Source organism: Ctenopharyngodon idella, chromosome 9, assembly GCF_019924925.1.
Source record: "Ctenopharyngodon idella isolate HZGC_01 chromosome 9, HZGC01, whole genome shotgun sequence".
Taxonomy (NCBI): Eukaryota; Metazoa; Chordata; class Actinopteri; order Cypriniformes; family Xenocyprididae; genus Ctenopharyngodon; species Ctenopharyngodon idella.
The window spans coordinates 4,325,595-4,346,312 of NC_067228.1; the positions used below are offsets into that span (position 1 = coordinate 4,325,595).

General features: G+C 36.2%; 2 protein-coding genes and 1 long non-coding RNA gene across 20 annotated transcripts in view; 2 read left to right on the plus strand and 1 right to left on the minus strand.

The window, feature by feature from the left end:
• The window catches only part of b3galt1b (UDP-Gal:betaGlcNAc beta 1,3-galactosyltransferase, polypeptide 1b), a 185,226-nt gene extending 173,513 nt beyond the window's left edge, over positions 1-11,713 (plus strand). For 12 of the 16 annotated variants that reach the window (XM_051905174.1, XM_051905177.1, XM_051905186.1 and 9 more), the window contains 2 exons: positions 6,672-6,706; positions 9,139-11,713. In XM_051905174.1, the coding sequence (XP_051761134.1) occupies positions 9,352-10,347 (996 nt within the window). In that variant the 5' untranslated portion in view covers positions 6,672-6,706; positions 9,139-9,351 and the 3' untranslated portion in view covers positions 10,348-11,713. Of the gene's footprint in view, positions 1-3,835; positions 6,275-6,671; positions 6,707-9,138 lie in introns of those variants that run through there. The other 4 variants (XM_051905182.1, XM_051905188.1, XM_051905183.1 and 1 more) reach the window with 3 other exon arrangements.
• LOC127518482 (uncharacterized) overlaps positions 1-20,718 on the plus strand; it is a 241,839-nt gene that overhangs the window by 36,183 nt on the left and 184,938 nt on the right. The window lies entirely within an intron of this gene.
• stk39 (serine threonine kinase 39) overlaps positions 15,160-20,718 on the minus strand; it is a 75,985-nt gene continuing 70,426 nt past the window's right edge. For all 3 annotated transcript variants that reach the window (XM_051905167.1, XM_051905168.1, XM_051905169.1), the window contains one exon: positions 15,160-16,606. In XM_051905167.1, the coding sequence (XP_051761127.1) occupies positions 16,532-16,606 (75 nt within the window). In that variant the 3' untranslated portion in view covers positions 15,160-16,531. The remainder of the gene's footprint in view (positions 16,607-20,718) is intronic.

Consider the following 20,718-nt stretch of genomic DNA (forward strand, 5'->3'; position numbering starts at 1 on the left):
CTACACTTTCAATATAGATAGTGTGTGTGTGTGTGTGTGTGTGTGTGTGTGTACATACACACCAAAGTAATGCCATCCTGTTCTTCATATAAAATGGTTTTCATGCCATACCTTTGAAGTGAGAGAGATTTCAGAGTGATTTTAAAGTCATTTCATAGATTGACATTTACTTCTACCTGGTCTTGACTTAATGTGAGTTTAGCGGTGAGGAAACGTTTCTTTCATTTCTGCACAGCAGATGGTCACCAATCCTGGCAAACTACTGTGAAGCTTAATGACAGCGTTCATATCAGCATAAAATCCATAAAGAGAGAAATGCGACTTTGTAGTTTTTACCTTTTTTTGCTCTGTCTGTCTGTCTGTCTGTCTGTCTGTGTCTGTGTGTGTGTGTGTGTGTGTGTGTGTGTTGCGGCTCAGTAAGATTTTTTCTTTTTTGGAAAGACATAAATACTTATTTAGCTCCTTGTTAGAGTGCCCGACTCCCATGCCGGCGTACCCGGGTTCGAGTCCTGCTTAAAGTGGGCAGTTCGAACAGGAGGGGTTACAGCAGCACAACTGTTTTCAACATTAATATTAATAATAATAAATGTTTCTTAAGCAGCAAATCAACATATTAGAATGATTTCTGAAGGATCATGTGACACTGAAGACTGGAGTAATGATGCATCACTGGAATAAATTACATTTTAAAATATATTACAGTATAAAACAGATATTTTAAATTGTAATAAATTGTATTTTTTTTTTTTTTATCAGATAAATGCAGCCTTGGTGAGCATAAAAGACTTCTTTCATAAACAAAATTTTGTGATTATGGATTGAAGAGATAATTTCCTTGCCGTTTTCCAAAGAATGGCTCTGCATAAGCAAATGCTTCTTAAAAAATCTGCCTTTCATTAAGAAGTCATTAACAAACATCATAATAATACTTAACAGATCATTAGCTCAAGTACATTTAAATATGATTATGAATGAAAATATATCAATCAAAGTTTCATGGCAGCTCTCTGACTGTACATTAACTAATTATCTGTTGAGAATTATATAATGTAATTATGTTTATTGACTACATTTTTACATGTCATAAAGGAACTGCGAGTGGTTCTTGCAAATGCAAAACACTACAGTGAGTGGTTGCCAGGGTGTTGCTATGTGGTTGCCAAGGTGCTGCTATGCAGTTGAAGTTTCTGTTATTTTGGTCTCTAGAAATGGCTCGCATACCTCTTTAAATGTAAGTCTATGGGATTTTCTCACTTTTTTATCGACTGACAGGTGAAAATCCATCAGCTTAGAAAGTGATTTGAGCGATTATTTATGTCTGGAGCACAAAATAGTGTTAGTTACACGGCAAAGTTTAATACTTTGTGTTAGGGTTTTGTTCAATTTTCCGAGTAGCTAATAATGATAGTAGAGCTGCATGATTAATCGTAAAAAGATCGCGATCTCGATTTAAACACACACGCGATCTTGTTTTATTAATGACAACGATTCGCCCGTGTCTATTAAACCTTTTACAAAATTATACCGGAACATTCAAATCTTTGTTAGTGTTGCCGCGCTGAGCCAGAGAGAGCCGTTTTGAACCACACAGTAGTTATTTCTGTTGGAAATATTCAAATTATCACAGAAGTACTGAGATATAAATTTAAAGTTAGGATATAGACACAGATGTCAACGATAGAGATCAAAATAGAGCAAACCACCATTTGAAACTAACTTGGCGCTAACGGTTGAATCAATTTACATCTTACACCACTAGGTGGCGACAAGTGACTGTTAAATCGAATCGTTCATTCAAAAGATTCGTTCAAAAACACTGATTCATCCAGTAATGAAACAAGTATTTATTAACGAGACATTGAAAAATGTTGAAACCATTTTTTTTTTTTTTAATAATTCCAGTCCACCACTTAATATTTTGTCAGAACCTGTAATAAATTAAATGTGTTGTTGTTTAGTTGTATATTCTGAATTGTGGGAAAATCTCTATTTGAAACCAAAAAATCGTGATTTTTTTGATCGAGATCATTTTATCCGGAATTGTGCAGCTCTAAATGATAGTAATGCTTATACACTTATAAATACTACTAATAACCTAGGAAAATTATGATGAATTATTTAAAATATACAGTCAAATCTAAATATATTCAGACACCTTGACCATTTCATGCATTAATACAGTTTATTCACTATAGTTAAAAAAAAATGGTAATAAAATATGACAAAATCTCAGAGTTAAACTGTGTCAGAAAAAAATAATCTTAATTATGTCAGATAACACTTAAGCAAAACATGGTCAGGTCAAAGTGTCTGAATAATTTTTGGTCCCTAATTTTTATCAGTTTGACTGGTAGTCCACTGTATGAATAATTTTTGGGTATAATATGTCAGTTTACTTTATTATTTTTCACTTATATAAATGAACTATAGTGTCCTCCTGCACCTACTAGCAAAAAAAAAATTATATCTAGTGTTTTTTTTTTTTTGGTTTGACTGTATATATATATCCCCTTCAGACATGTAGTATTCCCAAAAATCAATACTTGCTCACTTCGTGTGTTACCCACATTTATCAGATGTTGAAACATCAGACGCTGAGTTTCCAGATCCCTCTCGAGGAGCTCTTAATATTGGCAGCTCCAGCCGTACAGTCGCGGCTCACATGCTTCATCACTGCCAGCTCTGTTTAAAGCGGACCGGCTCTGTGATGGCTGCCATACGTAACTTCTCTATTCAATCTCCTTCATGAGCTGTCATTCTGCTTTCTCGTCATAGAGCTTCAGAGCTCAGTTGAGGCATGTTAACTAAAACAAAGCATTGCTGAACTGATTGAGAAAGACAGCATTTGAGACGTGTCCAATGTAACAAAACGGGGGAAGGCAGATCAGGAACGACACGGCTGACAGAATCAGAGAAACTGGATTTGCGAACAGGAGTGATGCTCCAATGTGTTTTTGGGGGAGCGGGGCTAGTTGTCACATGTGGAAGTTGTTGCAAGGACTTTATGTCAAGTTGAGCAAGTTATCCTGTATATGTTTGTTATATTGTTATATGCGACAAGTTTTACATTTAAATGTTGGAATTTTATACATTTTTAATGTATTTTTAAATGTTTTATATAATTGCATTATAATTGTTTTATTGTTTAAATTTACCTGAAAAGCCTATATGCCGTTTTAAGGTCAGATTTTCAATTGTAAAATTCCATTATGTATAGGGGAGAGTGGGGTAAGATGAGCCATTTTTTACTTATGTGGTCCTCAAGATAAGGGAAAATGAAGCAGAAGTATAATGAAAGTATCTTAAGTAATGTCAGGATGTTTCCTATCATTTTAAATGATACGTCTATGACAAAAGGTTCTAAAAATATGGCTTCTTATAAAAAAAGTGTTCCTCTGGCTCAATTTACCCCAGGTTAGGGGTAAGTTGAGCCAAGTCAGTAGGTGGGTGTAAACTGACCATCTAACTGAATCTGAATCAGACCCATGTGAAATTGTAAAGATAATTTACCTTTTAAAAACTAATTTAATAATCAAATTTCTGTTTACAAATATTCATATTTCTTTTCTTAAAGTTAACTTAAACAACATAAAACCAACAAAATGAAGTTGAAATTTCAATTTCTTTAATTATTTGCATTTCTGAAGCAATATGTTGAACACCAAAGTTGTAACCTTCCCATAAACAGACTAAACAGAGAGCTTGTTAAATATAAACAAAATAAGAATGAATATAATGTCACTGAAACTAATAAACACTTTAGTCAAAAGGTTCTTGACATGGTAGTTTTTCGGCAGTGTCGACCATGTTAGGCCATTAGGGACTACAGGTGGAAAGATATATATATATGATTAAGTGTCTTCTGGTTCGTATCAGAGAAGGATTTGGTGTACTTGTACAGACAAACTAAACCAGTTGCGTAATATTACAATGAAATGACACCAGTTTATACTTTAGAGATTTAACTTAAATTCAGTGCCTTATGGTGGGGTAAGTTAAAACGCTGGCTCAATTTACCCCACAACATTTGGCTCACTTTGCCCCATAGCTGCCATTTTGGGAAAAACAAGCTAGCTTACCAATTCAGGCTAATATTTAGCTAAATGACTTGCACGGTTTTATACGTTGTTAAATCACCAATATGCATCATAAATATTTTTAGACCTGGACAAATTTGCTTTGATGAAACAGCCATTACATCTGTTATGCTAAAATTTTACTTTGACAAGCCAAAAACTGTTTTTAAAGTAAATAAGTGACATCCACTCCTCTCATGTGCCTCTCCTTTTCACAGTCTGGCGCAAATGATGGGTGGTTCCAAAATATATGGTCACATGACAGTAAAAGTTTACGTTCGCCAAGATATAGGGGGTGGGTCAACTTACCCACTGGCTCATCTTAACCCACTCTCCCCTATGTATGTATAGCCTATATAATATATAATAGCGAATATAATACAATATCATACTACAGGTAATTCCCTTCTCGAATACCTCTAATACATTTCCAATACTTCGAGGTAATTCCCCTCCTGAAGTAAGGTGACGGCGTCCCGTCAAGAAGCTACTATCACTACCTCAATCACACATGAGCACACAGGTCTTTAGCATCTGTACACTTTCACCGTCCTTCTCAGGTGTACGCTGGTCCGACACAGGATCATTAATACTAACTCTGAGTATTACAGCCTCACCTCGAGGGCGACTCTAGTCTTCCAACACTATCACTGTCTCTGCTGTGGTCTTTTGAGCGTAGATCTTTAGTACTTCTATTCCTTAGCTGCGCAGCATATACCTGACACAAGTTGCTCTTTGCAGAAATGAAGTTTTATTTACGGCCGGGAGGTCACTCGTCACAACAACAGAGTGAGTCTCTATGAATAGAAAGATACATGCACATTTAAGTCTTACAGTTGAGTAAAAATCAATGTCTTCTTCACTGTGATTTGTTCTGGTGATTGGTTTGTAATGATCTAAGCTAATCATATGACTGGTCTTTGAACTGAGCATTCTTAGTCTGCATTTTCTGTACATTTCATGTTGATATAAAATATTTCTATCACACAACCAAACGGAAACCATTCTAATTTAAGGGCTCACACATTTAAAATGGCAGACAGCATTGAGGAGAAGTTAATCGCAGAGGTCCAATAAAAGCCATTACTGTTTGACAAGTCAAACCCCACTTTCAAGGATACTTTAAAGAAAATGGACATATGGAAAACATTCAGTCGTACCCTCGGAATAAATATTTCGACAACATTATCTAGCTTCTTTTGTAGAGAAAAGACTAGTTGTTTTAATTCCACTATATTGACTTCATCAGCTAAATTCACTAGATAGACTGCACTAGCTATTCACTCAAAACATAGCATGCTGATTACATCTGCTGGTTATAGACGTGTAAATGCAACAAGAACTGCAAAAACATGTTGTACACACTTTGAAACCACAGCGCGTGTTTAAAAAAAACAAAAATATAGTTATCGTTATAGACTTTATGTAGCCCCGCCCCTTTTCAGCGCTGCGCTCGTTGTCTTTTGACTTCCGGCTTGTATTTCCACAGCGATCTTATGTATTTATGAAAGAACTGCTCATTTTAAAATCTTCCCGGTCTACTGACATTTGTTAAGACATCTGCTTTAAACATAACAATGCTCATGATAACTTTCATGAGCTCTACAACAGGTAAATCCACTTCACCAGCTAGTTATTCTTTGACAGCGATGCCATAGAAATATACAGAGCTACCGCAAAAACGGAAGTTCAAAGACAATATTCTAAAGATGGCGGCGCACTTGTTTCTCTGGTAAATATGGTCTATAGTTATCTTGTTCTTGTCTCATTATAATGAGAGAATTTTTCATTATTATTACATACTAAGTCATTATTATTAGACACTTTCTCAATATAGTAAGATATAGTAAGATCTCAATATAGTAAGATAAATGAGAAAGTTTCTCATTATTATGACTTAATTATTTTTTACTCAACTGTGGCGGGAACCGGCTGGCTTCCATACACAATAGTATCAAAGTCCCTTTGATAGTATCCAGCCGGCTTTCCGTGTTTTCACAGTAATACGGTAGGGGGCGCTGATACGCATCTTCTGAAAGAGTACATAATCTCCTGATCATAAACAAAGACGAAGAAGAAGCAGAAACAAGCGATAACATGTAAGCAGATGCGTATGTAAAGTAACGCAATTATCAATATTAAAGCATATAAATCAAAACTATCTAACGTTACTGAATGAAATGTCGACCTAGGAAGAGGTATTGGACTGTGAAGCTTTGGGGATGTTGATGTACTCCTTATATGTTATGATCATCGTTCTGAATCCGATCCAAAAACGCGATTTTCTGAGCTTTTTGCTCAAAATGTTGCTTTTTAAAATTAAACTCACATTCACATATTGATAAAAAAAGAATGCATGAAGCTAGAATAAAACGTTTTTTGTTTGTTTAAAGCAGAGGGTCTGTTTTTACTTTTGATATATTGCATGTTTGAATATTCATACAACAAAATATTCTGGAGTCATGAAACTTTTGTGAAAACGATCAAAATTGTCGCTGACTGGCAACTTTAAAAAAAAAAAAAATGTATTATTTAAAAAATTAAAAATATTATTTTATTATCAAATGCTAATATGTTTTTCATGTCTTCTTCTAGATGAGGCGTCCTCCAGCTATATATAATGATAAATGGTGAGTAAAAGCTTGTTGATGGATAATATTAATAATAATTATAATAGTATTCTTTCCCAAAATTTTGTTTATGATTGCATCATAAAGTATAATTTTGCACTATATTTATTTTTAGTCAACTTGCCTGTGCCTTGCTCATATTTATTTACCAGGTCACAGTTTCAGTAGACGACAAATCTCAAATTAGCTACACATAAAGAAGTGAATAATTCAGCCAGTTCAATTTTGTTTGGATTATATTACAATAAATTATTTCTTTGTAAAGCATCCCGGTGATATTTTTCTCACTTCCATAAATGTGCTGATTGGTTATCTTCCCCACTGAGAAGACGATTCAGCTAGAAAGCCGCTATATGCAGACACAGCTCTCTTATCAAAAGTCTAAATGGCTGAAAACTTCCAAGCAGGCATCAAACAGCGCTCTCATTTCCATACAGGCAGCACAACAGACGACTGCTGATCTGAAACATGCACATTCTCCACCTCATATTCTTTAATACTTTCTAACATTAACAATCTCCTGCGATCTCAGTAGATAAAAATCATAATATTTGGTTAACTGTCTGTTCAAATATTTCATTAGGTGGGGGTAATGTGCTGACGGTTTGCTGCTGTGTACCAGCAGGAGGGATGTTCTGTACTTACACAAGTAACTTACTCATGTTTGGCTGAATTCTTTCTTCTCCTCTTAAAGGGATAGTTCACCCAAAAGTAAACATTCTATCTTTATTTACTCACCCTCAGGTCATTCCAAACCCGTATTAATGTGTAAATAATGACAGAATCTACACTACTGTCAAGCATTTAAAAAATACAAAAGTATAAATAATCCAAATGAATCATGCATTCCAAGTCTTCTGAAGTCATATTTTATTCACACTCTTGAAAACTATCTGAAATGTTCCAACTTGTAGATTTTAAAAGGCAAAACACTACAGGAAAAACCATTGTTTTTTCATGCACTGGTCAATGTTGAGATTTTGGTTTAGTTTGAGACTTCTTTCAGACTAGAGGAAAGAAAAACATCTAAAACATTTAAGTGTTATTACTTTATCTATTTGCATCTGATTTCAATTACAGTACATATTTTTAAAGGCTGTTTTCACCAGAAATCTCCACTTCAGTAGCACTTCAGGGACATTTTATTCAAAACATGGTGAATTTGTGAGTATTTTCTGATTTATGGAGTGATTAAAAGAGAGGTCCAAAATCTTCTCTATAAAAATTTTTAATATGTCAACAAAATGAAAAATAGAACTGGGAACCTGGCTTCATCCAGTGTTCAGATTAGTGTTATTGAAATGTATGCAAAATAGTGCATATTTAATTAGATAATGCACAAAACGTGCGAGAACTTCACAGAATTTATTTTCTGCCATAATTCAAAAGCCAATGGACAAGTGCAATTGGCTGTTTGTCAACAATATAAGTAATGTTCTCAGGCTGAAATGACTAAACACCTGTTTAACATGGTTAAAAATAATTATAAGACAGAGCTGCAAACTCACTTAAAGGATTAGTTCACTTTAAAATGAAGAGTTTTACTAACCCTCAAGCCATCCTAGGTGTATATGAATTTCTTCTTTCTGATGAACACAATCAGAGTTATATTAATAAATATCCTGACACATCTAAGCTTTATAATGGCAGTGAACGGGTCCAACGAGTATAAAGCTGAAGAAAGTGCTTCCATCCAAAGCAAAACTTATTTCACACGACTCTGGAGGGTTAATAAAGTCCTTCTGAAGTGAAGCGATGCATCATGTGTAAGAAAAATATCCATATTTAACAAGATATAAAGTAAAATATCTAGCTTCCGTCAGACCACCTTCCGTATTCAACTTACGAAAAAAGCTTAACTGACCCGACACCAGTTTACACTTTCTTTCTAAGTTGAATACGGAAGGTGGTATATCATATTTCTATATTCAAAATGTTATTTTTAAAACATTAATCTCAACATTAATTATGCAGGTGTAATTGTACCAATTCAGATGCAACTTCTGTGCCATCTCTGCAACACAAAGATGAATTTTATTGTTAGTGATTTGATTGGTAACAGCTCTATAATGTCTTATATTTAGTCAATAAATACAATTACAATAATAAGACAATTCTCAGACAGTAGATATGGATCTTTTAGATGAATTTCAGGAGGTCTTGTCTTGGTCTCAACACACTCTGATCTTGGTCTCAATGGGGTAGTGTAGTCAAGACCACCTAAACTGTGTCACTTCTATAATTTACCAACAGTCTTTTCAGTAGCATTTCTCTTTTCAAGTTTAGTTTTGTGAATTTTAATAAATATCATCTAAAATAAGGGTTAATATCAGCATATTTATGTGCAATCCATCGGTATTGGCTTCAGTTGGAGAACCCACTTGTTCAGTCGGCCACTAGTTGAAAATAACCGTTGCTGTTTTGTTTTTCAGATTTCAGCGGAACATGCAGAAGAGTGTCAGAAAGCATTCAAAACCCTGCAACAAAATCCCACCATTTTCATACGAAGAAGAGACAGCTCTGACAGTTGTTGTCAAGCTGCATACAAATGCTGCTGCGTTCTGCATTTCTGCCTGAGGAACCATCACTAATGGCTGCGAGGCCGTTCGAGATCTACAGCTCCAAGTGCACGTAAATGCATCATAATGCCTTCAAAAGTGTCATGCCTCTATGTGTTGACGGTCGTTTGTTGGGCCAGCGCTCTGTGGTACCTAAGTATATCCAGACCCACGTCATCCTACGCGAGCCAACTGTCCGTGCCGGCTCGTAAAACTGCGAAAGCGCTCAAGAACAACGCCACCACCACCTTCAGCAACATCAGGACGCGTCCGCTGAACCCACACGCCTTCGATTTCATCATCAACGAGCCCAAGAAATGCGAAACCAACGTGCCCTTCCTCGTCATCCTCATCACGACCACGCACAAAGAGTTCGACGCCCGCCAGGCAATCCGGGAGACGTGGGGCGACGAGAGCACGTTCAGCGACCTTCGTATCATAACGCTGTTTCTTCTCGGACGCAGCTCAGATGCGGTGCTCAACCAGATGGTGGAGCAAGAAAGCGAGATCTTTCACGACATCGTAGTCGAAGACTTCATCGACTCATACCACAACCTCACTCTCAAAACGCTGATGGGAATGCGCTGGGTGGCGACATTCTGCAACCAAGCCAAGTACGTGATGAAAACGGACAGCGATATCTTTGTGAACATGGACAACTTGGTGTATAAACTCTTGAAGCCAGCTACCAAACCTCGACGGAGGTACTTCACCGGGTACGTCATCAATGGTGGACCCATACGGGACATGCGCAGCAAATGGTACATGCCCAGAGACCTTTATCCTGAGAGCAAGTACCCGCCGTTTTGCTCAGGCACGGGCTACGTGTTCTCGGCGGATGTTGCAGAGCTCATCTACAAGACTTCCCTGCACACCAGACTCTTGCATCTGGAGGACGTTTACGTCGGGGTGTGTTTGAGGAAGCTGGGCATTCACCCGTATCAGAACAGTGGCTTCAATCACTGGAAAATGGCCTACAGTCTCTGCAGATACCGCCGAGTCATCACCGTACACCAGATCTCCCCTGAGGAGATGCATCGTATCTGGAACGACATGACCAGCAAGAAGCATCTCAAGTGTTAGGCAAAGACGCCAGAGGACATGTGTATTTGTGCCCTTCTTAATGTCCATGATGCAAAAGATCCGACTTGGAGCCTTGGGACGTGCCAAGCACATATTGTAGTTCTTTCTTAGAAACACTAACATCCTTCTGGGGCATTTCAACAACCCGTGTTGTTCAGCAGTGGGATGAGAATCTGTTGGGGAAATTTTGTGTTAATATTATAACTGGGCCAGTCTGTAAAGGTTCAACATGCTGCAGTTTCTTTTGGTTCGGATTAGTGTTGTCAAAACTACCGACTTCAATTTTAAAAATGTGATGATACCAGCATTTCCCTCTAGCATTTTGAGCGGATTCTTAAACGCTTCTGATTGGCCATTGTGTTCACGCACTCAACAGATATGTCTGTGATTGGCTACAATGATCAACGCTTCAAAAACATGTTGTAAATAGACATCTTTGATGCTCTTCACCATGCAGATACACACTGGAGCGTTTGAAATGATTCAAAAACATGTTGTAAATAGATGCCTATCTATTTGTAAGCGCTCGGTGAAGAGCGTCAAAGATGTGTATTTACAACGTTTTTGAAGCGTTGATCATTCTAGCCAATCATAGACCTAACTGTTGAACGTGTGAACACAATGGCCAATCAGAGGTGTTTATCTGCTCAAAATGCTAGGGGGAAATGCTGGTATGGTCACATTTTTAAAAGTCGGTACTTTCGACAACACTAGTTCGTATGCACATCAAACGTGTCGGATGAATGTCCTTTATCGCTCGCTTTTCTTTGCACATAACTCTGGTTGTACAAACGAAAGTTCCATGCAACGTTGCTTCGTTTACTGTATGTGAAAGCGCCTGCATACTGTTTGTTTACATGTTCAAAAACGTCTTTTCTTGGAAAAGGTAACGGCGATGTATAGTTCGTTATTTATAAGAAGTATAAAAATTATTTTCTTACTCCTAGAAGTTGAAGAACACCATTGCTGACTCATGTTTGTAGTTATACTGTAAATCTATATATCTAAAGTCATTAACGCTTGGTATCAAGTGTCATCTAGTGAGTATCTACTGTACATGGTCAACCCTGTAGAAACGTTGCTTAAGGAACGCAGTGTTAATGTGGCATATAATGAAGCACTTTGGTTGAGAATCATGAAAAAATTGGAAAACTTGAAAGTGGACTTTTTTTTCCCCTAGTATTTGATTTAATTGAGGCCAAAATGTGATTCACATGTGTTTTTTTATTTTTTTGTTTCATTTTTAAGTTGTCTGGAGTTATTGAGGGGATGTGGCATTTAACTGTGAAAACAATAATGAACATATTTGGGTACTAATGTATTATACTGTGTATTTTTTACATAAAAATATATATATAACAATGTGCTTTTTTGAAGCATTGATCTTTTTTTTTAATGTTTTGCTCATTTATATTCAAAGATTAGTCAAACAGGAAAATAATAATTTTATCCAGCAAGGACAAATGATTAAAAGTGACAGTAAAGACATTTAGGATGTTACAAAAGATTTCTATTTCAAGTAAATGCGGTTATTTTAAACTTTCTGTTCATCAAAATATCCTAAGGAAAAATGTATCTTGGTTTCCACAAAATATATTCAGCAAACTGTTTTCAACATTGATAAGAAATGTTTCTTGAGCGGCAAATCAGCATATTAGAATGATTTCTGAAGGATCATGTGACACTGAAGACTGGAGTAATGCTGAAAATTCAGCTTTGATCACAGGAATAAATTACATTTTACAATATATTTGCATAGAAAACAGTTATTTTAAATTGTAATAATATTTCACAATCTTACTGTATTTATCAAATGCAGATTGATTAAAAAAAAAAGAATCTTAACCCCGAACTTACGACATAAATGCTTAAAACCCCTTTTAACAATCGTACATATTTTAAATGGCAGCAGCAATATGATAACAGACACTAATGTTCAATAAATACTAATATGCGGTTTCTAGTTAAATGTTTTACAGAAAATTGGGGGTATTATTTGCAGCCCGATTTATAAAACTTTTGCTTGGAAAGGAATTGTTTTCAAACCTTTGAGCATGAAAAAAAGAAAGAAAGAAAAAACTGTCAAAAACGTTTCAATCTGACGTCTTGCCTTTAGATGAACATTTTTGACAGTATAAATGTGCTGTGGAGTTCCAGCAAAGTGTCCAACCCACCTTCTCCATCCTTGGAGGATTTCTCCAGTCACTCGTCCTGCCAAATGCCCACAATCGTGCCACTTGGCAGACTGGTCAGGCAGCTCGAGATGTGCCAAACGGTGGTCTTGCCAAACTCTGTCAGCACCCGTGACAAATAAAGTCTTTGGCGTTGTTGTATGAGGCATAATGGAGCAAGTGCTTTAACGCAGCCGATTTTCAATCAGGAATGGGTGTCTATTATGGGATGCTTTCCAGGAAGGCTGTTGTCAGGGTGGGATTAAAAGCAATCAGCATCCTTGAGTGAATATCGTGTCAAAAATGGCTCTTACCTTGAATAGTGGCACACTTTGGGGTCCCATTACTTTAAAATGGAGCTATTGACCTTTGAGGTATATGACATAACTGATATTCATTTCATTGTGTGTATACAGTTAAGTGTATATATATATATATATATATATATATATATAATTGAGTAATTTCTTGTGATAAGATGTATACCTAGGAAGTGGCATCACTTGGACTCCTACAGCATGATGGATGGCAAGTAAATAATCAAACTCCATTTTCTCAATTGTTTTACTCAAGAATTGTTTTGTCAAACTGCATTTGTCATGTTCAACCTTTAAAGGAAAAAATATTTTTTGAAAAAAAAAAAAAAAAAATGCTTTAAATACTTTGACTCTTTCCAGGTACAGTGCTGCTTGAAAGTTTGTGAACCACTTGCAGAATCTGTGAAAATGTGAATAATTTTAACAAAAGAGCGATGCGTGTCATTTTTTATATAGTACTGTCCTGAATAAGATATTTTACATATCTTATCCACAAGACAAAAAAATAGCTGAATTTATAATTATATTATGACCCCAATTAAAAGTTTGTAAACTCTTGATTCTTAATACTGTGTGTGGTTACCTGGATGATCTACAACTGTTTTTATGTTTTGTGATGGAGTCGCTTATTTTTCCTGAGCAGTTAAACTGCCCAATATTCTTCAGAAAAATCCTTCAGGTCCTGCAGATTCTTCAGATTTCCAGCATCTTTTGCGTATTTGAACCCTTTCCAGCAGTGACTGAATGATTTTGAGATCCATCTTTTCACACTGAGGACAATTGAGGGACTCAAACACAAGCATTAAACAAGGTTCAAACATTCACTGATGCTCCAGAAAAAAACATGATGCATTAATAGATGGGGGGTGAAAACGTTTTGAATTTGAAGATCAAGGTAAAGTGTACTTAATTTGTCTTCTGGCAAACATTTAAGTATCTTCTGTTGCTTCTGAAGGGCAGTACTAAATGAAAAAATAAAGATATTTAAACAAAATAAGAAAAATGTGGACATCTTTATCCTGTTCAAAAGTTTTCACCCCTGACTCAATGCATCGTGTTTCCTTCTGGAGCATCAGTGAATGTTTGAACCTTTTTTAATACTTGTGTTTGAGTCCCTCAATTGTCCTCAGTGTGAAAAGATGGATCTGAGAACAGTCATACAGTCACTGCTGGAAAGGGTTCAAATATGCAAAAAATCCTTGAAAACTGAAGAATCTGCAGGACCTGGAGATTTTTTCTGAAGAACAGAGCTCAGATTAACTGCTCAGAACAAACAAGCGACTCATGAACAACCATCACAAAACAAACAAACAGTCGTAGATCATCCAGGTAACCACACACAGTATTAAGAATCAAGGGTTCATAAACTTTTGAGTGAGTCGTTTTTATGAATTCAGTCTTGTGGACCATATGTAAACATTTTTTATGTCAAATATCTTACTCAGGACAGTACTAAATAAAAAATGACATGCATATTGTATGATTGATTTTGTTAAAATTATTCACATTTTCACAGATTCTGCAAGGGGTTCACAAACTTTCAAGCAGCACTGTATGAGGTAAAAAATAAGGCATGAAACAATTGCATTTAAATCATAACCAGTGCTGCAATACTCTGCAATAGTTTGAAAAAGGTGATTTAAAGCAACCAAAGAAAAATGCAGTTAAAATCCAGTTAAATATTATATTTATGAATGTTTTTAAATAAATAATATAATGTGGCATAGTGTAGATTATGAAAGGCAATAATTTGACTATTAGTAAAAAAATAATAAAGTAAAATAATAAATACAATGTAATAATATAATTTACCACAAGCAATAATTTGACTATTAGTAAAATATAATAATAATAATAATATAAATATTATTAAATCTATCCAGTTAAATTGTCATTTCTGACACCATTTATTTATTTATTTATTTTTTATTTTTTACAAAATAAACTAATTAGTCCTTTTCATGTATAGTGTGGACCAATATAAAACAGATATATAAAACAATATAATAAAATTACCAATTTTGCTTAAATGTTACATCTCCAGCACAATCATTTCAGATTTTTTGATAAATTACCCAGCCCTAACTAGTTGAAGTACTCACATAAATGCTCCACATCTCACATAAATCTGATGGTTTTTACCATTTCATGAGGAGACGATTAGATACTAAAACACTGTAATGAAATCTCTTTCTGGGGGTTTGCCGGTGGTAAATTATAGCAATTACAGTATTAAAAAAAACACAGAGGCAGGCAAAAGATAATATCATAATCACATTATACGGTTAGGATTATTTTCCTTCCAAAACACAGCCATGCTCCGGTTTAATAGTAGCAATTTTTTTTTTATTTGTTGTACCTTCGCAGAAAGTTTATATTCTTTGCTGATTACAGAAAGGGAACATGGGCTGAATAGTAAGGGAGGGTACACGCATGGTATATAGAAAACACAAATCAACTTCATAATAACAATAAAGTATTTAGTTAACATTATTTACATTTGGGCTGAGAACAAAATAATTTAATTCAAGCTACTCGTTTTGGACACACAGATGGCTTTTCTGTCATTCAGTAGTAGACATTTGGTTTCCTTTACAAAATACTTCACGTTTGCTGATAGACAGATGCATTCTGGGTTCAAAAACAACATTCTAGTGCTGTAAAATGGCGCATAACCATCGACGGTCTTATTGTAAATACAATACATCAGGATTTAGGTGTGCGTAGTGGTAGCGATGGCCTTGTTTTAACAGGTTAAATCTGGATAGTTGCGTCAGGTCAAAGCGCCAAAGGTGAAATCAAAGTGCATCAGCTGTTAACTTGAATGCGAGCCACTGACCAGTGAAAATACTATCGACAAATCAGCGTCCTTCCCATTCAGCGTCAGTAGAACAGCTTCAAGCTTCTTACCTACATCTCTTAGGCACAGATTAAAAAAAAAAAAAACAAGGCACCTCTAGCTTTGAAGCATCAACACTGTCCTGAAAAAAATAAAGCAGTACGTTTGCACATGGCAGCATTCGGTTCAGTCCTCTGGAAAGAAAACATGAAATATTCCCTTATTTTTCATTGGACATCAGAAGGTCTCTATGTACAGTACAGTTAAAATGTGTTTAAAATAAGATTGAGAATGAAAATGTGCTTTTTACATTCAGAGGGAGACGTCTCCACTTCAGTTTTGTGGTCTACAGAGAAGCTACTCTTCCACATACATACAAGAGGACATGAAATAAAAGGCATTTTTTTCATTAATAATAATAATAATAATAATACGGTAAGAGCTTTGCTGAAAGCAGAGGTAACACAATCTTAATCATAATAATTGGAAAAAAAAAAAAAAAAAAAAAACTTTCTTTTTTGTTTTACTAGCTATTGCCTCCTGAGATGATGGGCTCCTGCTTTGAATTTTAGGAAATGGGTGCTGGAATATTTTGGTGAAAGGCAAAAACTGCTTCTGGGAAAGAGGATGTGCGTGTGTGTGTGTTTGAATAAGAGCGCTGCGTTTGATTGAACAGGTGCAAACATTCTGGAGGGCGAGGGCAGGTGAATCGGGAGGAGAAGGAAAACCTGAATGGGATCGGGGGTGGGAGTTTGCAGCAGAGGTCTTCAGTGTGGTAGTGAACCCCCTCCCGCCGTCTCCTGCAGCGTTCGGTCTCTTCCGACAGAAACTCCCTCTGCTGTGGTAATGAGATGCCATCAGGTGACGCTCAACTGGGCAAAGCCAATCAACTTCACCTCATCTGGGATCTCTGTGCTGTCACAACCAGACGCCTGGAGACACACACACACACACACACACACACACACACACACACACACACGAATGCATGTTAATGCAGCTGAAACTAATCACAACCTTTGTAATTTCTGAAGCATTATTTTATAATAATAGCATTATAATAATAAATATAATGTGGAGTAATGTAGAGTGCAACAAGAAAATAATTTGACTATTAGATAGAAAAACATAACTGTAATAACATAGCACTTACAGACTATAAAAAAATATACATACTGACATGAGACTAGCTCTCTCTACTGTCCATTTTAACTAGTTAACCATGGATCTAGTGGATAATTCATTATAATACTTATTTATATTAATATCATTTATTTAAATTTGTTAATATTCATTTATAACGTTTGATTATAAGTGATAATAATCAAAAGTACTGATATAAAAATAGATATAAACATTATTTTACGCTTAATACAGCATTCATTATCAACATGCTGATGGCTAACTCTATCAAATCAGTTATATATGAGGTTCCATTTAAGTTAGGATGCCACCTTGGAAGACAGCTGCCTTTGTAGGGAGTAGACAGCAAGGCATCTCACTAGGTTTTGCAATGTATCCATCAACTGTAATGCTAGTAAACTGGGAAACTTTTGCACAATCTGAGGAAGGATACCAGAAGGAGACTTTTTACATGGTGCAAACTCAACAGGACTTGCATCAGTAACACATCTACTTAGAAAAGTAGTGTCACCTCAGAGAGCACTGTTTAGACAACTTACAGCTCATAATAAATGGGTTTAAATAATTCATGCAGGTGCTTTAACAGCAATAGCAGCTTTGCATTTGTGCTTTTAAACGCTTAAGAGCACTGGCCCACATTTACTTACTTACTTAAATAAATAAATAACCAACCCATACTTGGTCATCAACATTATGAAACAAATTATGTCAATAGAGTTTAAATTGCGTTGAATCTGGATCATTCCCCTGCCTAATGGTTACTATTTGCATACTTTTTGACTTAATTTCCAACAACTAATATCTAAGAGGCTTCAAAAGAGAGGTTAAGGGATGAAAGGCCAAAAAAACAGATGATGAAAATAATGAAATTGTGGTCTTCTGACAAGTGTCTAATCACAGAGCGGCGCTGGGCAGAGAGCAGACCATCTTATCGCAGGTAACACGCAGCCTGAGTGTCTGGAGGAAATCGATCGCTCGCTCTCTGCTGTCCGTTTTCTCTGGAGGAGACACAGAAACTATCAGCCGCTCAGGGTCAGACGACCGATCTCAGAGAGGTGTGTGTGTGTGTATTTATGCGAGTTAGTGAGCGTCTGCTCTCTCTAAAAAACACTGCGGTGAAATATGGCCCGAGTTCACGCTCCTGCTAAATAAGAGGCACTATGACCCGTAGAAAGGTCTGCCCATAAAACTCCTCGCTGACGTAACTCATCGTAACATTTCTCCTGGGTGAAGCATTATGAATTACTCAGTGAAGAAGAAAGTGCTTCTTATATCGCTCTGTGTGTGTGTTCATGTGTTTGAGCGCTTACGCATGCGGAAAACACTCTGATGGACACATAATGTGATGTGTGGAAATATTTATAAGCTTAAAGTGGTCATGAATTGAGAAAATAAATTTTCCTTGATCTTTTGACGTGTGAGAGGTCATTGTACTATAAATATCCTATACTATATTGGTAAATAAATATAATATCCTGTAAGTTTCAGAACTCAATACTTCATCATTAGGCCCAAAAAAGGCTTTTATTGAAACCAAGGTCCTAAAATGACTTGTTTTGGATTTTGTCTCAGTATAACGTCATAGTGCGATGAAAGACCGCCTCTGTAGAAGAAGATCGACGCCTACTTCGACATCATTGCCTCTTTAGCCCCACCCACCGATTCGTGCATGTCAAGTAACAAAACTATAGACACGCCTCTGAGGATTACAAGATGTTTTGAAGTGCCAAGTTGGGATTGCCATCCTTGCATTGCCATCCTTGAGATCCTAACATAAAAGGGTTAGTTCACCCAAGAATGAAAATTCTGTCATTTATTACTCAGCCTCATGTCGTTCCACACCCGTAAGACCTTCGTTCATCTTCAGAACACAAATTAAGATATTTTTGATAAAATCCGATGGCTCAGTGAGGCCTGCATTGCCAGCAAGACACTTAAAACTTTCAATGCCCAGAAAGCTACTAAAGACGTATTTAAAACAGTTCATGTGACTACAGTGGTCCAACCTTAATGTTATGAAGCGACGAGAATACTTTTTGTGCGCCAAAAAAACAAAATAATGACTTTATTCCACAATACCTAGAGATGGGCGATTTTAAAACACTGCTTCATTAAGCTTTGAAGCTTTACGAATCTTTTGTTTCGAATCAGTGGCTTCGTTACATGATAAGTGTTTCGAAATTTCAATGGTTCACCACTGGGGGGCGTGACTTTGGCAGTTTGATATACGCTCTGAACCACTGATTCGAAACAAAAGATTCGTAAAGCTTCGAAGCTTCATGAAGCAGTGTTTTGAAATCGCCCATCACTAGATATTGTCATAAAGTCGTTATTTTGGGGTTTTTTTGTGCACAAAAAGTATTCTCGTTGCTTCATAACATTAAGGTTGAACCACTGTAGTCACATGAATTGTTTTAAATATGTCTTTAGTAGCTTTCTGGGCATTGAAAGTGTTAATTGTCTTGCTGTCAATGCAGGCCTCACTGAGCCATCGGATTTCTTCAAAAATATCTTAATTTGTGTTCCGAAGATGAACGAAGGTCTTACGGGTGTGGAACAACATGAGGGTGAGTAATTAATGACAGAATTTTCATTTTTGGGTGAACTAACCCTTTAAGAAAGCATGGATGAACTTTCTTTTTAAAATAGTTCCAGATCGTGTCAGTGAGACACTGTTTGTTCACTTCATTTTACTGCAGATTCGTTTTTAAACAAGATCCTAGGCTTTTCAGAGAGACTGAAAATATAAGATGATGCAGTGCCGACAGTAATGTTGCAACAGACAAGTGTGAGTAACAGTGTTTTTTACCATGCGCCACTATTGCTTTGTCTGTTACAGATAGTTTGATGTGTAGTCACTTTACTGAAAATGAAGTTGGAGGAGAAAATAAGATGGAGTTTTTCGCCATACCACGGTACTTCCGCTTACGTCACGCATGACCTTTCCAACGTGATTACATAATGAGTGATGCATCGCAGAGCAGTGCAAGATGAGTATTTATGGTTAAAAGTATATAAATTTTTTTTTTTTTTTAGAAAATGACCGATCGTTTCCCTAGATAAGACCCTTATTCCTCGTCTGGGATCGTGAAGAGCTCTTTGAAGCTGCACTGAAACTATAATTTGGATCTTCAACCCGTTGAACCCCAGTGAAGTTCACTATATGGAGAAAAATCCTGGAATGTTTTCCTCAAAAATCACAATTTCTTTTTGACTGAAGAATGCATGTGCATGAGGTCACTGTTTTCACAAATTCACGTTTTTGTAGTTTACACGGAGACGACAACGGTCTCGTTTTCAAAAACTTCCACTTTGAAAACCATTTTCAAAAGTTTGCGTTTTCAGACCCCCAAACCTCATTGTCGTGTAAATGAATGGCCAAAAACGCATAAAATGTTTTCCATTTTTTAGTTGAAAACGGTCTCATGTAAACGGCCCCTTAGAATCAGACTCTGGCTCAAACATGTATGCCTGAATTTCACCAGTTGCCATTTTTCAACATAAGTTTTCAAAACAGTTCCACACGTGTAGCGGGGATGTTGAAAATGTTCAAAACCGTTACCCAATCACACCAGTAGCCATTAACTTTAAAGTCTTGAATGCGACATGCCCATCAAAAGAGAGGGTAAAAACTGAATAGAAAATAGCCTATTGCTTCTAAATTAGGATGTTTTTTGATGCAAAAATCTTGATTCATTGTTCATGCATTTAATATGCTTTTTTAATATACAGAGCTAACTATTTGTAGGCTGATGTTAATAATTGTTCATTAAAGGGTTAATACAGGGCAAATGCATTCACTCATTATTAAACAGTCAGTGACTGTCTTAAATCCAGATTGCAACTTTTATTTGCATGATGCCGTGTCACTTTTGCACACCCTTGTGTTGCAGCATCCCCA